Source organism: Eleutherodactylus coqui, chromosome 2, assembly GCF_035609145.1.
Source record: "Eleutherodactylus coqui strain aEleCoq1 chromosome 2, aEleCoq1.hap1, whole genome shotgun sequence".
Lineage (NCBI taxonomy): Eukaryota > Metazoa > Chordata > Amphibia > Anura > Eleutherodactylidae > Eleutherodactylus > Eleutherodactylus coqui.
This window is the reverse complement of record NC_089838.1, coordinates 242,550,152-242,576,660: the sequence shown is the minus strand read 5'-3', so window position 1 is coordinate 242,576,660 and position 26,509 is coordinate 242,550,152. Positions and strand designations below refer to the sequence as shown.

Below are 26,509 nucleotides of genomic sequence, written 5' to 3'. Positions count from 1 at the left end.
ACGTTATACTGAAACGTGGCCATTCTTTCACAGAACAAGCTCACAATCAACAAAACAGACTTCTTTCTTTTCACATTCCTTTTCTTACGTTAGGCTACTATTTCCTCTTATTACGTTCTCTTTGTACACTTTCTCCAATAGTTTATTTGTCAGCATTTTTAATCTGTTAACAAGTATCAATTTCTAGCTTTTTCTTCTTGTTAACTTGAACTTCTGTTACTTTTTGATGTTTTTCCCACCACTTTAAACCAAAACTACTGACGGCATTCAGCAGGTGACCAGGAAACCAATTTAAGGGAATGTTCACATGGGGCATAAATGCTGCAGGTTTTTTACAGCAGATTCCACCCTTTGCCATGCGAAATGTGGATTTTGCTACAGATTCATCACAGATTTGGCCGTGGAATTGCGACAAAGTCTGTGGCAGATTTTAGACTATGGTAAATACACCCCATGTGGACATACTCTTTTAGAGAAGTGTCCTGGGTTCTTTGCAGTAAACGCAACCAACTCCACCCTTCCCATCTGCTCTTGAGGGACCGCTCTATAGGTGTCCTTGATGGTATCATAGAAGATGCCTCCTACACAATTTTGTACTTTTCCGAGTATCTAACTCACAAAAAAAGCCAAATGTGCATCACCTGATACTTCAGGGCAGGCTCAATCACCTAATAGCATGCAGACAGCCAGATTGCAATATGGGAGAGCTAAATGTTCAGTGCAGACTCATGTGCAGCCACTCAACTCAATCCAAGATTAGGGGACAGGTGACTGCAGGCAACATAGTCTGCACATATGAACCTGATACCAAGGATGCCAGCCATAGATAAGTGCGACACACCATACAGAAATACAACCCCTATTGTCAAAGTAGTGGCTTGCCCCATATCACTACAGTGTGCCATACTGGCAGGACATCCTGGGCTCCCCCAGCATCTATAGCACACCGCATGCAAAAAATACTGATAAATGCGGGTGTTAGTTTGCATTTTGACCAAAACACGTAAGCTGATGGGCCACGGCAAGGCCACTATGCGTCCGGTTGAGTTGAGTGGCTGCACATGAGTCTGCACTGAACATTTAGCTCCCTCATATTGCAATCTGGCTGTCTACATGCTACTAGGGGATATGGTGATTGGGCCAGCCCTGCAGTAACAGGTGATGCATATTTGGCTTCTTTTTCTGTGAGTGATGTCTTTGTACATTTTATTCTATCACCTCTGTGATTTTTTTTTCAGAGTATGCAGAAAAATAATGCCTCATGGAGTAGACCATGCTACCTTGTGCCAGTGACCTGTACAGTGTAACCTCTTGCTGTAACCTTGTACAGCTAAATTTACATGTAGCAGATTTTATGGCATACATTCCTGCTACTGGCCCCATTATCTGAATGGCGTGTAGAAATCCATGTTCTTGCTGAAGAAACAATGCCACTAAGATGAATGGAACTTATATTCAGTTGCAGACATTTCTACAACAAATCTGCCATATTTACCCTATAAGGGCCTAAACAGATGGGCGTATGTGCTAATATGCGCACTGCTACGAAGCGTATTAGCGCATGAATCATTTTTTTTGTTTTCTTTTGACTATGCAAACGCCATGCTATTGCGCACGAGTTTGAAAAACTGCGTGTGAAAAAGATAGGGCAGGTCCTATCCTTTCTCGCGTGTAGTATTAACGCACGAGAATCCCGCTAATGAAAACGAAACCATTGAAATGAATGGTTTTGTTTCGGCCCGCAAAATGGGACAATATCACGGTCATGTGTTTAAGCCTTAGGTGTCTGCTTCAGACTGATCCAAACAGGTAGGCAGCTGATGTAGAACTACAAATCTCCTATTGCCTTCCCATCCTTAGTACAAATTGGGGCATTCTTGTTTTCCATATTCCTGCAAATAGCATGTGACCTTTCGGAATCACACATGTGATATGCATTTTGCATCCTATTACTGTAGTTTTAAAATGTTTATGTTTTTTTCGTGTGCTCCCTGCAGTTCAGTTTCGTGGACAGAACATCACCGTGTGTTTCCCAAGCATGAGCAGAGATGGGCTACAGACAGAAGATGCATCTATTGCTATCATTGGGGCCTGCATTATGTATGTCTGTGTCTTGTTTGCCTGGTATGTATAAACTACATTACGCATTTTATCAATGATACTAGTGCAAGCAAACAAAAGGGTCATTAAACTAGAGTTAAAATGTAGTTTTGGGGAGGGGGTAATACTATATGACACATAAAGCCCCCTCCTCAACATTTATCTTGGGCTTCATGTTAAAGTTTAATTTCCGTGACAAAACAACATGTGATTTATATAACAGTCTGCAGTCTATGATGTCACCTTTTCATCCAAACGATGTCCTCCTGTTTCAATCAGATGACATCACTTCCTGTCTCTGTGACAATGGAGTCTCATCTCCCAACAGCCATAACAGGGGTAGTCAGAGACAATAATTCCGATAGAAAAGGAGGATTTATGGTTGAATTAGGAGATGGGATGTAGATAGTAAAAATAATGTAATAATAAAGTCATGATGCCTATACACCTTCAATCAGTGCCAGTTGAACATTGAAATCCAAGTGCCTAATCCTTAGGGCATCCGCTACGTCTAGAAGAAAGCAGGTTTGATCGCCAACACAGAAAAGGGTTCTTTACTGTAAGAGCAGTGAGACTGTGGAACTCTCTGCCTGAGGACGTGGTGATGGCAAAATCCATAGAGGAGTATAAAGGGGACTAGACATCTTTCTGGAGCGGAAGGATATTACAGGATATAAATCTTAGGTTAATTGTTAATCTGGGTATACAGCTGGTAGGACCTATTAGGGGTTGATCCAGGGATTAGTCTGATTGCCATTATGGAGTCAGGAATGAATTCCCCCCCAAATGGGCTAATTGGCTCCTGCCTCTTAGGGTTTTTGCCTTCCTCTGGATCAACAACACAGGAGGATAAACAGACTGAACTAGATGGACATTATCTTCATTCAGCCTTACATACTATGTTACTATGTTACCTCCCCTGATATCTGCCAGCAGGGGAGAGTTGGGAGACCACCATAAACATTATTTGTTTGAATAGGGAATCCAAAATCTCACGGGTTTGGCCGTTACACATATAATGTATATGGCCACCGTTAGAAGTTCAGGAGACACTTTTTCACAGTCCTGATTCACCAAGCTAGAGGCCCATTATCTGCTAATTATCAGCTTAATTTCTGCCAGAGCAATGCATTTTGTGTCAACAACTTTAACCGCCTTTTAGGGCTAATGCCCACAGACCAATTTCTGCCGTGTTTCACGCGGCAGAAATACACGGCATTATCCCGCAGCTATCAGGTTCTATTGAACCTAATAGCTTTCTGCATTTCAATGTATTTCAAAGAAATCGCGGCATGCTCTAAATGCCACGGGAAAACACAATACTGTAAGCACAGCGGAAGTATTGCGTGTTTACGTGTCACCGCCGGCCGCGTCATCACCCACTGCCGGCGCGTCATGTGTTGTACTGTGCATCCGCGCCAGCTTGCCACGGCGGATCCGGAGAGGTGGGTATTAGGCGATATTCAACTGGTGGGGTCCAACATGACTGTGGGCACGAGGTCTTAGTGACATTTTGTTCCAGTTTTGTCTGTTAAAGAAAATGGAGCACTTTTTGTGATTAATTAACACTAAGTGTAATTTTCATTGATAGTGAAACATTTTCCATTTTTAAATCTGTTTTTATTTTCTAATTTTTTTATTCTGTTGTCTGTACATGACTGTGTGGGCTGCCTCCTTTCCTGAGCTGCACTTAAACGGAGCCGGAGGAGCGGAGCAGATTGATATATAGATTTATGGGGAAAGATTCAGTGGAATTTGTATTTTATTCTGTCAGTGACTGACAGGTATTTCTATGTACAGTCATACACTCATAGCTGTCAGTCACTGATAGGACCGCCCTTTGGAGTGTTCAGCTCAGGAGAGAGAGAGCCCGCAGCGGAAACGGCAATACAATTGACATGCTGCGGCTTTGAATTCTGCCCGACATGTCAGTTTCTACCCACTAGCGTTTTTTTTTCTGCTGCAAATTTTTTCTTCCAATTGTCAATGGGACTTTCTAATGTTAAAAACGCAAAGTTGCGTTGCGTCACGATGCGTTGCGGTTTTAACATTAGGAATTCCCATTGACAATTGAAAGAAAAAATAGGAGCAAATTCGTAGCTGAAAAAAAACGCTAGTGGGTAGTCACCCTTAGCTGCAACGGCTTGTCCGCAGTGTGTGGACGAGATCTTTGCAAGTCTTGTCCACTTTGCTGCTTAGGCTCGGGTTTAAGATTACCGGCGGAATTTCCATGCAGAAAGTCCGCACGGATATTCCGTGGCAATTATGCCCTGTGTAAACCCAGCCCTAGGCTGGATTCACATGGAGCGGAATTGCCGCAGAAAGTCTGCACGGAAATCCTGACGGCAATCTTAAACCCGAGCCTAAGCAGCAAAGTGGACAAGATTTGCAAAAATCTCGTCCACGCGCTGTGGACAAGCCGTTGCGGCCAAGCCATGCTGAAACTGACATGCCTCATGGAATTCAAAGCCGCGGCATGTCAATTGCATCGCCATTTCCGCTGCGGGCTCTCTCCTCTCTGTGGGGAGAGATGGCCGCAGTAGAAGACAGGCGGCGAAACCACTTCAAAACGCGCACCGGATGGCGCGGGTTTTGCCACTGCCGTCCTGCTGCGGAAATCTTACAGAATTTCCTTGCGGTCCCGCTGTGGTCACTCTGTGAGATTTCCGCTGAAAATCTTATTAGGCTAAGGTGACTCTCACACGAGGGTTTTTTTTACAGCGTTTAGCCTGACGTTTGAAACAACCGCTAAAAAGGTTGTACTTAGCCTCCACTGATTGGAGCTTCCCAGATGAGCGTTTTAGCAGCGCTTTTCAAACGCTGTCTGTTGTATTTTAGTGCGTTTCAACAATTTTTAGCGCACCACTTCACCCATTGCAATGATGGGTTGCGTTAAAAACGCTGTTGAGTGTGTTTGAAAACGCTGTAAAACGCCCGTGTAAGACCGGCCTTAGTGGTCGGTATGAAAACTGCAGGATTTTCTTCAATATAGATTGTGACATTGAGAATTTAAAAGCAGCAAAAATTCTTAAAAAATATGTTTACATATAAAAACCTGATTTATACAATAGGTCATTTTTGGATGACACATTCCCTTTACAGCATATGTATGGAATAACTCCCATCCCAGTAACAGAACATTTACATAAAAACTAATAAACTGTACATAAAAACATCTTTCATCACATTGCAATATGTAAAGATTAAGAACAGTAGAAAACAGGGATGAAGCAAACATATTATTTTGGAGATGACTTAGTACATCTTGTTCCATATGTCTATGAGACATTGTCTAATGCTCCTAACAAGACAGTACAAGCGTCGGCCTCCATACATGAGTGATGTCAGTATTTCACCTTTATAATGGGAACCTCTCATAACCCACATATGTACACTCAGGCCACGTTCGGTGTGTCCGGCCTCAATGGGTGTAGTTTATAAGGAGTGCACTTCGGTTGTGGTATCGCTGTTTCTTAGGACGGTTTCATACGGCCATATGTGCAACTACGTTCACCGCTATAGAGCATAGTTACACCACAAACCGCTTTTTTCCCCCCATCTCGGCCGTTCAAACTCCTCGCAATAGGGCAGGACTTTGAACAGAAAAGCCGGAAGATAGGTCCTGATTACCAAGGCCACATAATGGGAGTAAAACACGCCCATGCGAAGAAGCCCGTAGTCTATGGCTAGGTGCACAATAAACATGTGATCAGCCGCACCTCGTATCTGACAGCATACGGACACAGCGCATTGACATGCACTGCACGTCCTATATCTTATCCATGATACGAACAGGAATGGGACATCCAGTGGCCCGTGTGAAAAAACAGCAAGGTGTATAGCCCCGTAGGAATATAGTGGCTGTGTGTGCTGTCTGTGCATTGACATGGACAGCACACAGCCCCAAATATGCTAGTGTGTGAGGGGATCTATGTGTAAGGGCTAAAAAAGGCTAACGTGTTTTTGTCATGTTTTGCAGCTGTGACAAAAACAACTGCAAAAAATGATGAAACGTGACCATTGAAATCAGTGGTTTCATTTTGACTAGTGGGATTCTCGCACGTTAACCCTCTCCAATCCAATTAGTATCCTGGTTTTCCTAGGGGGCTTACTCTTTTTCTGCCATTATACAACAGCGCTATATGCTGGCTAAAGCCAGTACTGCATGAGGTGACACGTTGGATAGGCTCCGACAGCAGAGAGGCTGGCAATATACAGTAAGAGAACCCCGACGGACGTCTTCCAACATCGGAGCTGTACAGCCTTAAATCATAATGTCTTTAGACGTCAGACAGTGGATTGGAGAGGGTTAATACTTTGCACGATAAAAGATAGGGCAGGACCTATCTTCCTGCTTTTTTTTTTTTTTACCCGTGCGTGAAATTTGGATGGTAAAAAAAAAAAGAATTTAACCTTGTTCATGCGCAAATATGCTCCATAAGAGCGAGCGTATTTGCGCATGCGCTCATCTGTTTTAGCCCTAAGAAATGAGCAAACTAAGGCCTTATTCATACAAGCGTTTCTACGCGTCTTTTAAGGTCTAAAATTGCATCGGTTTTCAATGTATTCGTTCAGATGACCAATTTTTAACCATGTAAAAACATTGCTCCAGAAAAAATAGGACATACACAATCAAAATCGGCAATTGAATTTATACACTGCCAGAAAAGCTAGGTCTTGCTCTATCTTTCAGCTGATTTATGCTGGCGGCTCCCATAGACTTCTATAGGAGCTGCCAAAAAAGGGAGAGGTAGGCAGTTTAGCAGCGTCCAACGCAGGGAAAAGCTTACAGGTGCCTCTATTTAGGCATTAGAAGTCATTCAGAGGATTTATGCCGAGCGAGGGATTTCTGGTCTGTGGTGTATTTTTTCGCAAATATGTCGCACCTGGTGGTGTAAATGGACGAGAAAATGCTTACTAAGCTCAGGACTTGATCGTAACTTTCCTTCATTCCCACGATTTTCAGCCACGATGCGGCCAGCGTGAAGACGCATGCGCTCGTGTGAAGGAGGCCTAATATTCACATTGGCTAATTTCGCCACCTTTCACATTTAATGGACATAATTACTGAAATTCTAAATAGTCCCATATTGGCTCATTGTGTCATTACTAGAGATGATCGAACGTACTCGTCCGAGCTTGATACTTGTTCGAGTATTAGCGTGTTCGAGATGCTCGTTACTAGAGGCGAGCACCACGCGATATTCGAGTTACTTTCACTTTCATCTCTGAGACGTTAGCGCGCTTTTCTGGCCAATAGAAAGACAGGGAAGGCATTACAACTTGCCCCTGCGACGTTCAAGCCCTATACCACCCCCCTGCAGTGAGTGGCTGGCGAGATCAGGTGTCACCCGAGTATATAAATCGGCCCCTCCCGCGGCTCGCCACAGATGCGTTCTGACAGAGATCAGGGACAGTGCTGCTGGTGCCGGAGCTGCTATAGGGAGAGCGTTAGGAGTGATTTTAGGCTTCAAGAACCCCAACGGTCCTTCTTAGGGCCACATCTAACCGTGTGCAGTAGTGTGGAGGCTGCTTTTTGCAGTGTTGCACTTTTTTTTTTTTTGTATATCGGCCGTGCAGAGCATTGCGCCCTGCAGTAATTATACACAGTCCAGAGCCAGTAGTGGTGGTGAGGCAGGGACAGAAGACATATTTAATGTATATAGGCAGTGGGCCTTTCCAAAAACATTTGGGAAAAAAAATCTATTTGGGCTGCCTGTGACCGTCCTCAGTGTACTGGGTCTGTGCTGGGGGTAGTTGTCCTAATTCATACGCAGCCAGCTAAGTGTTACAGCAGGCTTGCACAAAATTATTTCCTGGCTCTGTGTTGGCTGTTACATCACCGCTGTATTCCAGTCCACAGTGCAACAGTCTGCAGTTATTTTACATACTCCAGGGCCAGTAGTGGTGACGCAGAGAGAGAAGACGTATACAGTGTATATAGGGAGTGGGCCTTTCCAAAAACATTTGGGAAAAAAAATCTATTTGGGCTGCCTGTGACCGTCCTCAGTGTACTGGGTCTGTGCTGGGGGTAGTTGTCCTAATTCATACGCAGCCAGCTAAGTGTTACAGCAGGCTTGCGCAAAATTATTTCCTGGCTCTGCTGTGCGTTCCGTAAGCGAAGTCAGCCTCCAACCACAGGCCAATAAGTGGCACATTTAATTACAGCGTTCTGTTTCTGCACTACTGGTAATACAGCATGCTGAGGGGTAGGCCTAGAGGACGTGGACGCGGGCGAGGACGCGGAGGCCCAAGTCAGGGTGTGGGCACAGGCCGAGCCAGTGCGGTGGCCAGGGGTAGAGGCAGGGCCAGACCGAATAATCCACCCACTGTTTCCCAAAGCGCCCCCTCGTGCCATGCCACCCTGCAGAGGTCAAGGTGCTCTACGGTGTGGCAGTTTTTTACAGAGACGCCTGACGACCGACGAACAGTGGTGTGCAACCTTTGTCGCGCCAAGATCAGCTGGGGAGGGACCACCACCAGCATGCGCAGGCATATGATGGCCAAGCACCCCACAAGGTGGGACGAAGGCCGTTCACTGCCTCCGGTTTGCACCACTGCCTCTCCCCCTGTGCCCCAACCTGCCACTGAGATCCAACCCCCCTCTGAGGACACAGGCACTACCGTCTCCTGGCCTGCACCCACACCCTCACCTCCACTGTCCTCGGCCCCATCCAGCAATGTCTCTCAGCGCAGCGTCCAGACGTCGCTAGCGCCACTGTTTGAGCACAAGCGCAAGTACGCCGCCACGCACCCGCACGCTCAAGCGTTAAACGTGCACATTGCCAAATTGATCAGCCTGGAGATGCTGCCGTATAGGCTTGTGGAAATGGAGGCTTTCAAAAGCATGATGGCGGCGGCGGCCCCGCGTTACTCGGTTCCCAGTTGCCACTACTTTTCCCGATGTGCCGTCCCAGCCCTGCACGACCACGTCTCCCGCAACATTGTACGCGCCCTCACCAACGCGGTTACTGCCAAGGTCCACTTAACAACGGACACGTGGACAAGCACAGGCGGGCAGGGCCACTATATCTCCCTGACGGCACATTGGGTGAATTTAGTGGAGGCTGGGACCGAGTCAGAGCCTGGGACCGCTCACGTCCTACCCACCCCCAGAATTGCAGGCCCCAGCTCGGTGCTGGTATCTGCGGCGGTGTATGCTTCCTCCACTAAACCACCCTCCTCCTCCTCCAACACAACCTCTGTCTCGCAATCAAGATGTGTCAGCAGCAGCAGCACGTCGCCAGCAGTCGGTGTCGCGCGGCGTGGCAGCACAGCGGTGGGCAAGCGTCAGCAGGCCGTGCTGAAACTACTCAGCTTAGGAGAGAAGAGGCACACGGCCCACGAACTGCTGCAGGGTCTGACAGAGCAGACCGACCGCTGGCTTTCGCCGCTGAGCCTCCAACCGGGCATGATCGTGTGTGACAACGGCCGTAACCTGGTGGCGGCTCTGCAGCTCGGCAGCCTCACGCACGTGCCATGCCTGGCCCATGTCTTTAATTTGGTGGTTCAGCGCTTTCTGAAAAGCTACCCACACTTGTCATATGTGCTCGGAAAGGTGCGCCGGGTCAGCGCACATTTCCGCAAGTCCAAGACGGACGCTGCCACCCTGCGGACCCTGCAACATCGGTTTAATCTGCCAGTGCACCGACTGCTGTGAGACGTGCCCACACGGTGGAACTCTACGCTCCACATGTTGGCCAGACTCTATGAGCAGCGTAGAGCTATAGTGGAATACCAACTCCAACATGGGCGGCGTAGTGGGAGTCAGCCTCCTCAATTCTTTACAGAAGAGTGGGCCTGGTTGGCAGCCATCTGCCAGGTCCTTGGAAACTTTGAGGAGTCTACCCAGGTGGTGAGCGGCGATGCTGCAATCATTAGCATCACCATTCCTCTGCTATGCCTCTTGAGAAGTTCCCTGCAAAGCATAAAGGCAGATGCTTTGCGCTTGGAAACGGAGGCGGGGGAAGACAGTATGTCGCTGGATAGTCAGAGCACCCTCATGTCTATATCTCAGCGCATTGAGGAGGAGGGGGAGGAGCATGAGGAGGAGGGGGAAGAGACAGCTTGGCCCACTGCTGAGGGTACCCATGCTGTTTGCCTGTCATCCTCTCAGCGTGTATGGCCGGAGGAGGAGGAGGAGGAGGATCCTGAAAGTGATCTTCCTAGTGCGGACAGCCATGTGTTGCGTACAGGTACCCTGGCACACATGGGTGACTTCATGTTAGGATGCCTTTCTCGTGACCCTCGCGTTACACGCATTCTGGCCACTACGGATTACTGGGTGTACACACTGCTCGACCCACGGTATAAGGAGAACCTTTCCACTCTCATACCTGAAGAGGAAAGGGGTTCGAGAGTGATGCTATACCACAGGACCCTGGTGGACAAACTGATGGTAACATTCCCATCCGACAGCGCTAGTGGCAGAAGGCGCAGTTCCGAGGGCCAGGTAGCAGGGGAGGCGCAGAGATCAGGCAGCATGTACAGCGCAGGCAGGGGAACATTGTCCAAGGCCTTTGCCAGCTTTATGGCTCCCCAGCAAGACTGTGTCACCGCTCCCCAGTCAAGGCTGAGTTGGCGGGAGCAGTGTAAAAGGATGGTGAGGGAGTACGTAGCCGATCGCACGACCGTCCTTGGTGACGCCTCTGCCCCCTACAACTACTGGGTGTTGAAGCTGGACACGTGGCCTGAACTCGCGCTGTATGCCCTGGAGGTGCTTGCTTGTCCTGCGGCTAGCGTCTTGTCAGAGAGGGTGTTTAGTGCGGCTGGGGGAATCATCACAGATAAGCGTACCCGCCTGTCAACCGACAGTGCCGACAGGCTTACACTCATCAAGATGAACAAAGCCTGGATTTCCCCAGACTTATCTTCTTCACCAGCGGACAGCAGCGATACCTAAGCAATACGTAGGCTGCACCCGCGGATGGAAGCATCGTTCTCTATCACCATGAAAAATGGGGACATTTTTGCTTCATCAATCTGTGTATAATATTCATCCTCCTCCTCCTGCTCCTCCTCCTGAAACCTCACGTAATTTTTCTTAGGCCCACAAGGCTCAGTCATATAATTTTTGTAAACAATTTTTATACGTTTCAATGCTCATTAAAGTGTTGAGACTTTCACCTGAACCAATTTTTATTTTAACTGGGCTGCCTCCAGACCTAGTTACCAATTAAGCCACATTAACCAAAGCGATTAATGGGTTTCACCTGCCCTCTTGGTTGGGCATGGGCAATTTTTCTCAGGTACATTAGTACTGTTGGTACACCAATTTTTTGGGGCCCTCGCCTACAGTGTAATCTAATTAATTTTTTGCCCACCTGCATTACAGCTGACATTACCTCAGCTGTGTTGGGCACTGCAATGGGATATATTTATCTACCGCCGCTGGGTTCCAGGGAGCCACCCATGCTGTCGGTCCACACGGAGTTGTAACTACATGTGTCCACTTCTAAAGAACCCCAGTCTGACTGGGGCATGCAGTGTGCGCCGAAGCCCACCTGCATTAAACATGACATTACCTCAGCTGTGATGGGCAATGCTATGGGATATATTTATGTGCCGCCGGTGGCTTCCTGGCACCCACCCATGCTGTCGGTCCACAGGGACTTCACAATAGGGAGTTGTACCTGCCTGTGTCTATGAATTAAAAAGCCCGCTCAGGTTGGGGCATGCAGTGTGGGCCGAAGCCCACCTGCATTTAATCTGACGTTAGCTCTGCTGTCCAGGGCACTGCAATGGGATACATTTATGTACAGCCGGTGGGTTCCAGGGAGCCACCCATGCTGTGGGTGCACACGGAATTCCCATTGCGGAGTTGGGGATTCCCAGTTGTACCTGCCTGTGACTATTTATAAAAAACCGCGGTCTGACTGGGGCATGCAGACACCTTGACAGAATGAATAGTGTGTGGCACATAGGTTCCCCATTGCTATGCCCACGTGTGCAGCTCCTGATGGCGGTGGCACAGGATTATATTTCTCATTGCTTCTGTACAGCATTGTGGGCTATCGCCCCGCCCCTTTTAAAGAGGGTCGCTGCCTAGCAGTGCCAACCCTCTGCAGTGTGTGCCTGCGGTTCCTCCTCATGGCAGACGCACTTATAAATAGACATGAGTGTGGCGTGGCATGAGGGCAGCTGAAGGCTGCGCAGGGACAATTTGGTGTGCGCTGTGGACACTGGGTTGTGCAGGGGGGGGGGGGGGTTGGGCAGCATGTAACCCAGGAGAAGTGGCAGCGGAGTGTCATGCAGGCAGTGATTGTGCTTTGTTGGAGGTAGTGTGGTGCTTAGCCAAGGTATGCCATGCTAATGAGGGCTTTTCAGAAGTAAAAGTTGTTGGGGGGGGGGCACTCTTGCCGCTATTGTGGCTTAATAGTGGGACCTGGGAACTTGAGATGCAGCCCAACATGTAGCCCCTCGCCTGCCCTATCCGTTGCTGTGTCGTTCCCATCACTTTCTTGAATTGCCCAGATTTTCACAAATGAAAACCTTAGCGAGCATCGGCGATATACAAAAATGCTCGGGTCGCCCATTGACTTCAATGGGGTTCGTTACTCGAAACAAACCCTCGAGCATCGCGATAATTTCGTCCCGAGTAACGAGCACCCGAGCATTTTGGTGCTCGCTCATCTCTAGTCATTACTCTAGATTATATGGAGAGGAAATGCAGTCGGAAGTAGCTTGAGGCCTTTTTCTCACGACTGTTTTATCGCAGCTTTATTGCCACGATAAGACATCGGCCGAAAATTGCGACCATCTGAAGAACTGGATTTCAATGCATTCGATGAGATGGACGATGTTTAGCCACGTGAAATCGGCTAGCTGGAAAAGATAGCACATAGTACGGCAGAATTTTGATGCAACCAGCAAAGATAGGTCTTGCCCTATCTTTTGGCCGCAATCAGCCGGCAGCTCCCATACAAGCTACCACTCGTGCTGCTAAACTATGTCAGCTGTCTCTATCAAGCTAGTTGAAGGATTTCTCCCTGGCTGACGGAATTCCGGTTAGCGGTCTATATACGTCGCACCCGGCCGTGTGAATCGGCGAGAAATTGCTGCAACTTGGTCGCTGCTCTCTCCCGTTCATGCGTTTTTCATCCGCGATGCGGCAGGCTAAATGCATATTGCCCATGTGAAAGTATAGAAAATACGCTTCATTGTACAAATTGTAAGTCTTTACCTACTTTATTGAAGCAACAGGTTTTACACCCACATGATCCACGATCCTAACTGCCACAGTTATTTAAAGAGACCTGTCACCATTTTCAAGGGAACCTGTTAACAAAGGGGATTATCCAAGCTCACTTTACAACCCTTGAACCAATGTGTGTATATCCTGTTCATGTGATTGTTCCCAGTAAGAGAAACCAAATATTCTTGCAGACATGATACCTTTTGATGGCTAACAAAAATACATGATGTTATTGCGAGCTTTCGAACCTCTCAGGGTCCATCCTCAGGCATAATGAAATAAATCTGAAGAGGAATGCATATATATACACATACTTATGACAAGGCACAGACATGGATGTAATTAATTTGCATATGTATGCCTCTTCGGATCTATTTCATTATGCCTGATGAAGGACCCTGAGAGGTTCGAAAGCTCGCAATAACTTCATGTATTTTTGTAAGTCATTAAAAGGTATCATATCTACAAGATTACTTGGCTTCTCTTGCTGGGAACAATCACATTTTGCTCTACTGGCTAACACCGTACCAAACTTGTTTCATTATCCTGTTCATAAGACACTTGGGTGTATGTGGATATAAAGGACAAGCTGTGTGAAGGCATCACCCTGATGTAACTTAAGTAAATATTTTGTTTATTACAATGCGGTGTCTTGCTGATATTCAGTACTATAAGCAGTAATAGCCCACTGGGATGTGTTATTTGACCTCCACTGGTTGAAGTGTTTTTCTTCATTAGATAACAGAGTCATTGGCCTGTTACAAGGAATGAGCGGGAGGAAGGACGTTAAATAAAACTTATGCCCACGATTGGTGAAAACTTGAAAATATTTACAGTTCTCTTTATAAAGACATCAGTCTTTTGCCAGCTGTTATAAATAATGGGGCTTACTATACTTAACTGAGCTCCGAGTGGAAATGTGGAAAGGTCATGACCAGAGCAACCAGAGAACATGGGGAATTACTGGTTCTCCAGGCATGCAAAACATCTTTTCTAATTAAACCAATGATAGAAGTTCAAAACACAGAGGCCAGCAGCAGCTGCCCCCTGGATGTCTGTCCTCCGACGCACGCCTACTTATGGACATTTGCTAACGCTGCACCGTTGTAAATACTTCTAAATATGCTGTATTGTTGTGCAGCCAAGCCTTTTACTGCCGCTGCTGTTAGCAAGACGGAAGAGTCCTCCATAAAAAGCTGATTGTTCCCAATAAAACAAGTGCAATGGGTAAAATCTCTGCAATGTGAATAAGGTGGGGGAAATTAGAGCTTGGCATATAGTTGTGTGGAGAGTATAATATAAAAGGACTTGCTCTGATATTAAAGGTCCTGTATGTATCCTCTGATGGCGTGTCTTATGCCTCCTTTACTAAAGCGCAGCTTCTACTAAATTCATTTTATTAAATGGCCATCATAAAAAGAACAAAAAGCTATTCATGAATATTGTATTTCAGTATATTGTGTTCTGCAGTTTCTTCCTTCTAGGACTGTTGCAGGAGCTGCAAAATTAACATTGTTGTATGTTCATGGACCAAGAATGGGCTGTAGAACAGTCTGCTTTATTATAGGGTGGCCATACGCAAGGGATCTATATCAGCTAAATTCCCTAATTTCAGCATGTTCGGCCAACCGTCTACTGTGTACAAGCACCTCACCCTGATCCTTATGGTCTTGGGGAGATTTGTCACCACTACCAAAGTTGTCTGGCTTTCCCCCTTTTCTACATGCAGAACTGAGCTGAGCAATATGGGGATGTCAGGCGAGGTAGCTGTCAGACAAAAAGTGTTCAGCCAACAGTTACCTAGTATGCATGACCACCCTTATATGTTCCTTTGGCACTCTCCTGTACTGTTGCAGTAGGTCACATGTGTCAAACTCAACCGAATATAATTTCTTTTCTTCCACCTGTGCATGGTACGACAGCTCCTTGGATCACGGACAGAGGTTATTGCTATAGTATAGACTCTATAGTATAGCAATAACCTCTGTCCATGACTCAAGGAGCAGTCGTACCATGTACAGGTGGAAGAAAAATATTGATATTTGGCGCACGGGCAATGAGTTTGAAACCCTTGCACTAGGTGATCACTATATTAGCATTGTATAATGTGAGGGTGTATACAGTAGATACTGATAGTTGCTTATCTCCTTCAAGAACAAAGGTTCTTGCATATCTAAAAGAGTGGTCCTATGAAAAATACTGTTTATGGTTAGATCCACCCAATAATTCTTAACATTTTTTGTATTTACACCTATTGTATCTATTGAAGAATCTTTCTGTGTCCAGTCCACCTCAATAAATGATCGAAGGTGGTCACACATGCTCAGTCTTGCTTCTCTGCAGGAATGCTGTTTCACTCTTTTATCACTTGCTCAGCATCCTTCTGACATCAGAGGGAAAGCAATAACTTCAGAAGCAGCCACTCACCACACCATGGATCCCCCCACATACACTGTGGAACAGAAAGAGAAGTAAGACTGAGAATGTGTGACCACTTTGGAACAATTACTGAGATGGACACAGAGCGCAAACAGCAGGTGTCACTATTCTAATATTAATACCAGGAACACAAAAAGTTATTTTAATTATGGGCTGGATGCAACTATGCACAATAGATTTCGTGAGACAGCTCCTTTATATCCAACATGCCCAAACTTTCTTACCCCAACATCTGCCATTGAGGGAATGTTGGGAGACCCTGCCATACACATTAGTAAGTCAGCTGATACCCTCAAAATTGACACTTTCAGATTACTTTTTTCTAATGTGTATAGCCAGCTATAAATGTCTCTCCATGACGGGGTTTATTCATCAGTAGATCACACCCAAGCTGTTAATGCCCTATAAAACGAAGGAAGAATTGCAAGGAGTGTTAAGCTGGAATTCACTGTGCTTTCCAGTGAAGTTTCTCTTTCAGTCAAGTGTTTTATGCCTTTGTAACACATATTTAGTGACTATAACAATCTAAACTTTAAGACTTTCCAGCAAAGGCTTTCTATACTTTGCAAACCATTGAAAATCCAACAGGAAACGTGAAATCCAGCTTGACACTCATTGTAACTCTTCTGCACTGAGGAAGTTGGAATTGACCAAAGGTGGATTGATGCTATTGAAGACTGACATTGATGGTTATTGGTGTTCTGTACCCTCTCTGGTCTATACCTGTTCATGAGATGTTAAAATACATTTTTGTAAACTATCGATTGCACTTTCAATGCCCAATGGAACCAATAGCACAAAGCTAATTATACATCCTGAAAACTAGTAAACTATGGTCATAATTTTAAATTTACAGTGACATTTTTGGTACAAATTGCATGAGGTGTACAAACTTACTGCACATAAAGGGTTAGCTGCAGAATAATGTGGTTGTTATGGAACTGAGTACAGAAAATGTTCTTCACTGAAGTAACAAGACAAGGAATTCGTTATTTTACTGAGCCTCAATAAACTTCTTCCGTCAAAAGGAGTAGACCTCACACGATTCCTCATTAGCCGATGTGCCTTCTGCTAGAGTGACTGCTTCCAAACCTCAGCCCGTACTCAGCAAGCCGGCTGACACAAAGCAGAAACTTGGAAGAATGCGAAAGTTACTTTGCTGATGTAAACACATACTGTATATAGTAGATTTGCAAAGGTGAGATGGGAACTGGAGATTTCTGTTTGTGAATATGACTTGTGACGCTTTCTTATAATGATAATAATCTTTATTTATAGAGCGCCAACCTAGACAGAGGGCGCATAGACTAAATAAGAATTACATACAGTATTAAACTAATAGTTTGGAACCTGTTTAATATATCTTCATAAATCACCCTAAATAACAGGACTCTAAATCTCAGGCTGGGAGTATCATTGGCCGTCTTCACATTTCCAGTCTGCTACCATCTTTTTTAGGGCAGTCACTCCATTGGTTGGTTTGTATTTCAAAGGACACATTCTTATGAGTATTTTTTTCTTTTAATTCTACAAATTTTGATGGATTTTTCCAAGTAAAGCTTCTAACGTCTTATAAAGAAAAACAGCGTATATGACCTTACATGTTATGTGCCAGTGGATAGCAATTATGCAGAGTCTGCAGATGGAAAAATCAAGTACTAATCGAGATTGCAAAATAGTTTGTCATTGGAGTGGAATCAAAGTAAAAAAGACCTTTCATGTGGGTACTTTTATTTACTCGTTGGTATAGGAAATCAAATAGCACTTACCTCTCAGCATCCTAGATGCCTGCTCAAGTGGCGTCTAAGATATGCCATAGTATTATGTAGAAACGTGTTGCATAAGATGTCTCATGAATTCTTAAAGGGGTTTTCACAGGAAAAAAGTGTCTGATTGCTGAAGGCCTTACCGCTGGGACCTTCACTGGTCATGAGATCCATGATTCTGTGTCCCTTGTTTGAATGGAGCAGCATTTGGGCATTTGCGCTACCACTATTAAAACTCTATTGAACTGATAGAGATAGCCGAATAAAGCATGCTTGACCGCTCCTCCATTCAAATAGGGAATATGAGACACTCATTCTTGTGATTGTGGGGGTCCCAGGAAAGGTAATAAATATCTCATTACTGGGAGCCGAACTGCTGGAGCCCCCATGATCACAGAATGACGGTGGATAGGTGAAAAGCATTGTTTCTGGGAAATCCCCTTTAACGTCCTCAGGTTCCAAATAGTCTGAGGATGTAGTTTTTATGTTCACCCAGCTTCATGTTCCCACGCAGTCGATTCTGCAACTGTGCGCACATACTCCAATAGAAACAGTGTGCATATGCATCTTGCAGAGATGAGTCCATTGGTGCCAACTTCGATGGCCCTCGTCAGCAGTGTTGGAGGATCTGAACACGGGTGGCATCATGAGTCAGCCCCGACCCACATGATCCTCATTCCGGCACATGCTCTGTGTCATTTCGGCACTGGATACTGACAGAGACACTTCTCTGCTACTATAGGAATATATCCGTCTGCTGGGCGGTGTGTATCCCAGCTGGCCAATCAGCTTTAATTGGTACACATTTATTCTGGCTCCCCCTTTAAGAGGGGGCCAGTTGTACTTTTAGCCTGTTTTGGTCAAGTTTGTGTCTCCTGGTTTGATCCTGTGTCTCAATACAGATCTGTCTGGTCTATTATTTCATATTGTTACATCTCGTCTCCTGCACATTTGTGGTTTATATTCTGTATAACATCTAACTGTTGCCACGTTCCCTGTCAACATCTAGAGAGAGCCAGGGTTGCCCAGTTTTCTGACGTGGGGTTGCCCTCATCAGGGTGAGTGCTCCGCTTTTAGGTAGGGTCTTCTCATGTTAGTAGGTTAGGCTCAGTTCCCTAGTTTCCCCACTTTTACATTTCCTTGTATACTATTTTGTATTATCCACTTTGTACTCTGTATGTCTATCCATCATTAAGGATGCTAATATTAACAGTAACAAAACAGTTGGATATTTCAATCAAAGTGGTATTTTTTATTTTCAATGCAATTTGATAGAGCAGTAAAACACCGATGGGCAAAGTATACACGTCCTCTAATTTTAACATATAGTATCTTCATGCAAACCTGCAGGATACAATGCCATGCCAATGTACTGATCACTAATGTAGCATGTATTCTCATACATTTCCAGCAATGAAGCCTCCTACTTGGCTGAGATGTTTGGTCCTATGTGGATGATTAAGGTCTACACATACGAGTTCCAGGTTAGTAACTACTGTATTATTCTGTATTGGAAAGAAACACATTTTGGTGCATTCAGAAACTCCATAACCTGTTATCACTCAGAACAGTCATTTTCTCACATTTCCTTCCTGGTGAGTAATCATTCTGTGAGCTCAGGATTTTAAGAGGTTCATTGCTAGTTCAGATCAGCATATCAAATTGAAGAATTACTGTGGTAAATTGAGCAGCAAGAGAACAGTGATACACAGTGCACCGAGATGTGGTCAGGTCTGAGATGGGATACACTGGCTGTAATGTGGGAGATTATAGTGTGGGGCAAATAGAATGGAATGCAGGTCCCATGTATGTATGATCCTCTGCACTGTATGACTTGATCCGTTTTATTTGTAGAAAGCGTCCTGCTGCTTCTGCTGTCCGGAAGAGGATGAGGAAGGAGGTGATGAGAATTTATGTCCTTCTTTTATATGTTCTTAGATCCAAACACACACTCACATACAGTATATACTATTCTGCAATGTGCCGACCAATCTACAGAGCCGCCAGCCCATAAACAGCTCATAACCACCGCATTTACAGTTCTAATGCTTTGCGAGTCATAAATGCTGGCTGTGAGCATCCAGTTGTGTTATTTCAGCTTTTTCCTTCATTGTCCAGTTAGTTTATACTACCACAAAGGACAAAGAAAAAGGAATATGTTGCTATTTGGAAACCACTGATAAGCTGCTGCTGACAGATCTGATAGTCTAGGGCTATGCTTGCATTGTGATCCACATCAGCTCTTATCAATGCGGATTTTAAATGGAAATCCATGGCAAGATTCTACATGTTTTAGGCCTTAGTCACACGGGCGCATCGGCACCCGTACACCGGCGCCGATGCGCCCGTCTGACTGTCAGTGAGAAGACGGACGTACCTGCAGACGGCCGTCTCTCTGAAGCGCTGGAGGAAATAACACGTGACCGGCAATGGAGCCGGTTACATGTTCTTTCCTCCAGCGCTGCAGAGAGACGGCCGTCTGCAGGTACGTCCGTCTTCTCACCGACAGTCAGACGGGCGCATCGGCGCCGGTGTACGGGTGCCGATGCGCCCGTGTGACTAAGGCCTTAGGCTGGATTCACATGAACATATTTGCACGCAAATAAATTGCGCACGCAATACGCAGAAAACAGAACCCAATGTTACAATGGGTTTATTCACATGCACAATTCTGTTGTGCCAAAAATACGCAGCATGTTCTATTTGCACAGGGAAAGAACACATCTCAAACTCATTAAATTACTTGGCCATTTCAATGGCTGGGAGCATCGGTTCGTGTTTTTTTGCACGCGCAAAAAGTACAGTAAAAAACGCAGTTGCACATGCATATACACAATGTTCCATGTGCACAAATATGCATACACTTGTGTGAATCCGGCCTAAGGCTACTTTCACATCTGCGCTTGAAATAGCATAGCATGCCAGAGGCTGGACAGACCCCATTATAGTGAATGGAATTTGTCCAGCGCCGCACATGCCGGATCCACTGGTTCTGATATTTTTGTCGTTTTGGCTCCGAGGACAGAACTGAACAACAAAATAAATCATAGACCATGGGTGCAGATGTGGATGTAGCTTAATACAGATATCTGCTGTGTGGATCTGGATGGGAATTGCCCAATACAGAAGCTGCATCAAGAAGCGACTAGAGATGAGCGAGCGTACTCGCTAAGGCAAACTACTCGAGGGAGTAGTGCCTTATGCGAGTACCTGCCCGCTCGTCTCAAAAGACTCGGGTGCCAGCGGGGGGGCGGGGAGCGGTGGGGGAGGAATGGTAGCAGATCTCTCTCTCACTCTCTCCCCCCCGCCTCTTCCCTGCTCACTCCTGCAACTCCCCGCTCCCCCCCGCCAGCACTCGAATCTTTTGAGACGAGCGGGCAGGTACTCGCATAAGGCAATACTCGCTCGAGTAGTTTGCCTTAGCGAGTACGCTCGCTCATCTCTAGAAGCGACGTGTCACTTCTTTTTTCTTCCAATGATGCGGATTTAAAGCATTAATATTACTTTTTATGGTGTGGAGCTAACAGCAGATTTGATGTGGAATCAGTGCAGATTCCACTGGGATTCAGTGTCAGATCTGTGGAAAAATCTGCCATGTGAACAAGGCCTCAAGCACACTGCTGTTTTATAGATCCGTGCTCCACCTAAAGCCTTCTATGGACTAACACTGTACCTCTGTGTGTATAAACAGGCTGCCCGAGCGATCTCTGACATTGTTCGCTCGTTCAGATGGGAAACCAGCAGGTCTAAGCGAACTCTTAGGTATACCCCCATAAAAAAACTGTTTATTAATGAGATTAAAACCCAACTTATCAATGATGATGCAATGACGTCAAACTATTTTTGATGACAATGAAGTCAGTAGGTAAATAGACAACAGCTCAGTATAAATAAAGTAATAGAAAACCAAGGTGGGCTATAGATAACATGATAGCATATGTGCATTATCATTAGCAACAAAACCCAAATAGGCTATACTCAGTTTGTTGAAAAGGTGTTACAAATCTGATGTCCCATATTCCTCATTGTGAGTGACTTCATGAGGTAAAAACAGACACTCCAGAGACCACTTCGCATTAGATGTAATACAGGAAGCTATTGTTCCTACAATGGCTAATTAGTTCAGGATGGAATTCCTTCAGAAAATAGTTTCAAATAGTCCCAACCAGTTTCCCCTCTACTGCAGCCAGAGACTTCATCAGGGGACAAAGAAGAAAGTGAAAGTCCAAACAGTAGCGCCCCCTAGTGCGTCCCACTTCAAGCAATGTTTCACGACTTTTACTTTCTTTTTGTCCTATCATGAACCCTCTGACCACAGTAGAGGGGGAAATAGTTGGGACTATTTGTAAATATTTTCTGAAGGAATTTCATCCTGAACTATCGGTTTATAAAGACATCTTTTCAAGTATATATGTAGGGTGTAATAGACGGTATTAGTGTAATATGTATACACCGGAAATGTGGGCGTACCGGGGCTAAGCTATAGGTAATGCCCACAGCTTCCAATTGGCTGTGGCGTCCCAGTTTGACCGAGCTGCCGAGAGCTCGGTGCATCATAAGGATGCCGGTAACTGCTTACAGGCCGCGATCTATGTTGATCGCGGCATGTAAAGGGTTTGCACAGAGGGGGGGAGCTTCCTCTGTTTTTCATCAACGGACCCCCGCAATAACAAAATCGTGGAAGGCCTACGGCTTCGTCATGGCAGCAGAATGCCAGATTCTGGCGTACTACTTTGCCATCAGCCCCGACATTGACGAGCTCCGGCAGCGGGCGAGCCGACTATCAATGATAACTAACCTCCCGCTGCATCAGCTTGGGGGTGCATCGTAGCAGTGACGCCCACTGTTAACCCCTTACATGCCGTGATCGATGTATATTGCAGCGTGTAAAGGGTTTCACAGAGGGAGCGCGCCTCCCTCCATGAGGTCATCGGACCCCTGTGAGAAAAATCGCGGAGGGTCTACGGGCTGCCGTGGCAACAGGACGCCAGATACAGGTGTCCTGCTTTGACATCGCCTCCACTGAGCTATCTCTCCCTCACCAGTTCAGTGAAGGTGTATGCGTCCCGCAGGCAATCGGGAGCTGTTGGCGTGACCTGAGCATTATCTCTAGCTCAGCCCCGTGCCACCCACACTTCCGGTGGAATACAAAAAACACGTCAGGGAGGCGCTACCTGTGTTGGCTTGGAGCTGTGAACTCTCTATGTGATCACTCTCTATGCGAGTTTGAATACGGAGAAAATAAATCAATTGGACTCACCCGGTGTCTGGCGAGCACCCCTTGGCAGAGGTCTCACCAGCACCTCCACATCCTCATCGGCTTTTAAATCCTCTGGTATGTCCGTTCGGCTGCTGGGCTTCTGTGTCCTGCTGGCTAGCAGGACCCACTCGAAGTATATTCGTATATGGACTTAGTAAAAAGGAAATGCCCACGCTCTTTAGGACCTAAACACCAGGGTCGGGCTACAGACACCACTTGCTTCAAACTTTTATTCTTAATATCCTCTGTGCAACGCGTTTCGTCATCCTACACAACGACTTTCTCAAGCACAAATGCTTTGTGCTTTGTGCTTGAGAAAGTCGTTGTGTAGGATGACGAAACGCGTTGCACAGAGGATATTAAGAATAAAAGTTTGAAGCAAGTGGTGTCTGTAGCCCGACCCTGGTGTTTAGGTCCTAAAGAGCGCGGGCATTTCCTTTTTACACTTCCGGTGGAGACACATTACGCTAATACTGTAATAGACTATGTACAGCAGATAGCCATCGTTCAGTAGGGCGATGTCTTTACTGATCAGTTAGGGAAATATTAGGGCCATTGTAGGGACAATAACTTCTTGCATTACATCTAATGTGAAGTGGTCTCTGGGGTCTCTATTTTTCAGTATGTAGTGGCTCACAATGCGGAATATTGGGTATCAGGTTTGAAACACCTTTTTAAGAAACTGTGAGCATAGCCCATTTGTGTTTTGTTGTTGATAATAATGGTCGTATGCTATTCTGTTATCTATGGAGTATAGTCCACCTTGGTTTTCTATTGCTTTATAAGTGTGCCACACCATATAGGAATACAACCTACTGGCAAAGCAATAGATTGCCCTTTATCACCACAGTGCGTCACACTGGCATGATATCCTGGGCTCCCCCAGCATCTATAGCACACTGCAAGCAAAAAAATACTGATAAATGCAGGTGTTATTTTGCATTTTGGCCAAAACACGTAAGTTGACGGGCCACGACAAGGCCACCATGCGTAGGTCAGAACCTACCCTATCTCACTAATAGCTAAATAAAATCACAGAGGTGAGAGAAAAATATACAAAGACATAACTCACAGAAAAAGAAGCCGAATATGCATCACCTGATAAACTGTAGGGCAGGCTCAATCACCATATCCCCCTAGTAGCATGCTGAAAGCATATTGCAATCTGGCATTCTGCATGCTACTAGGAGATATAGTGATTGAGAAGTGACCCATGAACACTGAGGCATGCAACTCATTAACATACTATTCAAAGACAACTGTGTTCACTCGTATGTACATTGGCTGCCATATCATTGTGCATTGTAGAATTCTTTATTCTGTGAAAATACTGATTCTTAAAGGGAGTCTCTCAGCAGATTTGATGATCCAAAACTGCTGACAGCACTACAGTATGTAAGGGCAGGAGAGCAGGACGGAAACATAGCTTAGTGAAAGATGTTACTATCACCAGTGCTGATAGAATGATGTTTTATTTCCCAATGCATGTCGCTGTAAATGCCCTGATGGCGGACCTTCTTTTTGAAGTGCTCTCCAATCTCTACGCTCCACAGGTCTGATTGACGGACGCAATAAGGGACGTAAATAGAGTTCTATGGGACCTGGGCCCCCCACCCCCACCAGTGTGTTGATTAGATGCCCCCAGGCCCCTGTGATGTTGCTAGGGTCTATAAAGATATATGCTCCCTCTAAAAAAATGAGCCCTAAGGCTGCTTTCACACAGCTGAGAAAATCACCCAAGATTTCTGTGTTTGGCGAGACACAAATCTCGCACGAATATGAACACTATTCTTTTGCATCGCAGTGCGAAAAAAAAAAATCACAGCATGTCCTATCTTTGCGCGTTCCCTTGGAGCGCATGGCCAATTGTTTTCAATGTGGCCAGCGAAAGCATTTCACTGCATGTGAGGCGCACACGAATGTGACGTTTTCCATTGAAAAAACAGCTCGCAGTTGAGGGGAAATTGCACTTTGGGAAGTGCAATATTGGGCCAAGTTTCATGGCCCGATATTGCTCTTGCCTGTCTGAAATTAGCCTAAAAGATCTAAAAACACTGAAGAAGCAGACTTTGTGAAAACCAAAACTTTCATCAGTCTCAAAACTTTTAGCCAGGACTGCACTGTGTAATCATAATTCATTGCTCTGAACTCTATTGAAGGAAGGTCAATGGCCTGTATTAGCTTCAGTTTCCAGTGCCAAGGTCTGTGCTGAAAGGCCAACTCATCACAACTCGATGTCAAATATTTTCAGTTCTGAAACACTCCCAAGCAACTTTTTTATTTTAATAAACTAACTTGCCTTAGGTCACGTTTTTCCTTGCACTTCTAAACTACTTTCTGAGAGTAAACCTGCTAAGCTACTGCTTCTATTGGATATTATGTGAAGTTCTACATGTGCAGCAGTAAGTAGCAATACGGTCATGCTGTATGTAGACTGGGTAGTCATTTTTTACCCTCTCTAACAGGTGAAAAGAACCGTGAGCAGGATGTGGACACTGGAGGCGGCCAGACTGTTATACATGACGAGCATGAGCGAGTGATCTACAGCTACTCCTTCTTCCACTTTGTTTTTGCGCTCGCCTCCCTCTATGTGATGATGACGCTGACCAACTGGTTCAGGTGTGCATTCCGAACATTCCCAGGTGCTTCGTCTCCCTGCTGGGCTGCATGAAGGGCCTGCTGAGAAATAGCTTGCCGTGATTTAGAGTATGTTTAGATAGAAGCCAGGAGAACCCTTATATGCTCATTCATGGTACTTATTGACATTCTCTTCTTACATGTTGATTGAGCAAGAGCAGCTACTTGTCTCAGAATAATGTATCTTAATGCCCAGTATTCCTTTGTTGGCTTTGATTTGGAAACCATCCAGGAATGTAAGTGCATTAATACCACGGACTACTGGAATTGGCATCTGTCCTTTTATCTAGACTTGCATTACACTCTCTAACAGTAAAGAGTGAGGGAGGTTGTGGAATATTTGTGCCATCAGGTCAGAATAATTGGCATGAAGAATATTCTGCGGTGTTCCATCCCTCTCTAACACAATATACATTTATAGATTACACGATGTGTCTGATAATTATCATGTATGAAATTACCACAAAATAACTTGTTGACATAATTCCTGAATCAAGTCTGTTCCTGATCTACAGAGACATGATGAGAATTGCACAACAAAGTATATGATTTACACCTTGAAATACCCAGATGACACAATGCTAAGGACTGACAAGGCCATTTGGGTACATCCTTCTTCCATATAAAGTCATTTCTGGAGCTTCAGCTAACAAAGAGGTTTACTTCTATTTGCAAAACAAGCATTTTGATTCCATGAACAGTTGAAGATATCTTCAGGAAATCCATACACATTCCCTTGAATGAGTGGTCCCAGGACCCCCATTCCTCCTCACTGCCTGACCGTAGTGAGGGCGAGTTTGAATGGAGCAGTAGTCAAGCATGCACCCTATTGCTCCACTCAATGTGTACGAGATTAACAGACACAACCCAGAACTATACTTGACTGTCTTTGTCAACCCTATAGATTTGCATGGAGCACCAATATGCATGCTCAACCACTGCTCCATTCAAACTCCTGCTCACTGCAATTATGCATTGAGGAGGACCAGAGGCTCGGGACAACCGTTTATGTGATCAGTATTGATCGCATCGATCAGATATTTATGACCCATTCTCTAGATAGGCGATAAATGTCCATCATGGGAAAATCCATTTATAATAGGTCATCAATGT

General features: G+C 45.4%; 1 protein-coding gene across 1 annotated transcript in view; it reads left to right on the top strand.

Moving 5' to 3' along the window:
* The window catches only part of SERINC4 (serine incorporator 4), a 52,106-nt gene that overhangs the window by 23,870 nt on the left and 1,727 nt on the right, over window positions 1–26,509 (top strand). Inside the window, exons 9-12 of the mRNA XM_066589980.1 lie at window positions 1,998–2,124; window positions 18,911–18,983; window positions 19,354–19,399; window positions 25,225–25,378. Of these exons, the coding sequence (XP_066446077.1) occupies window positions 1,998–2,124; window positions 18,911–18,983; window positions 19,354–19,399; window positions 25,225–25,378 (400 nt within the window). The remainder of the gene's footprint in view (window positions 1–1,997; window positions 2,125–18,910; window positions 18,984–19,353; window positions 19,400–25,224; window positions 25,379–26,509) is intronic.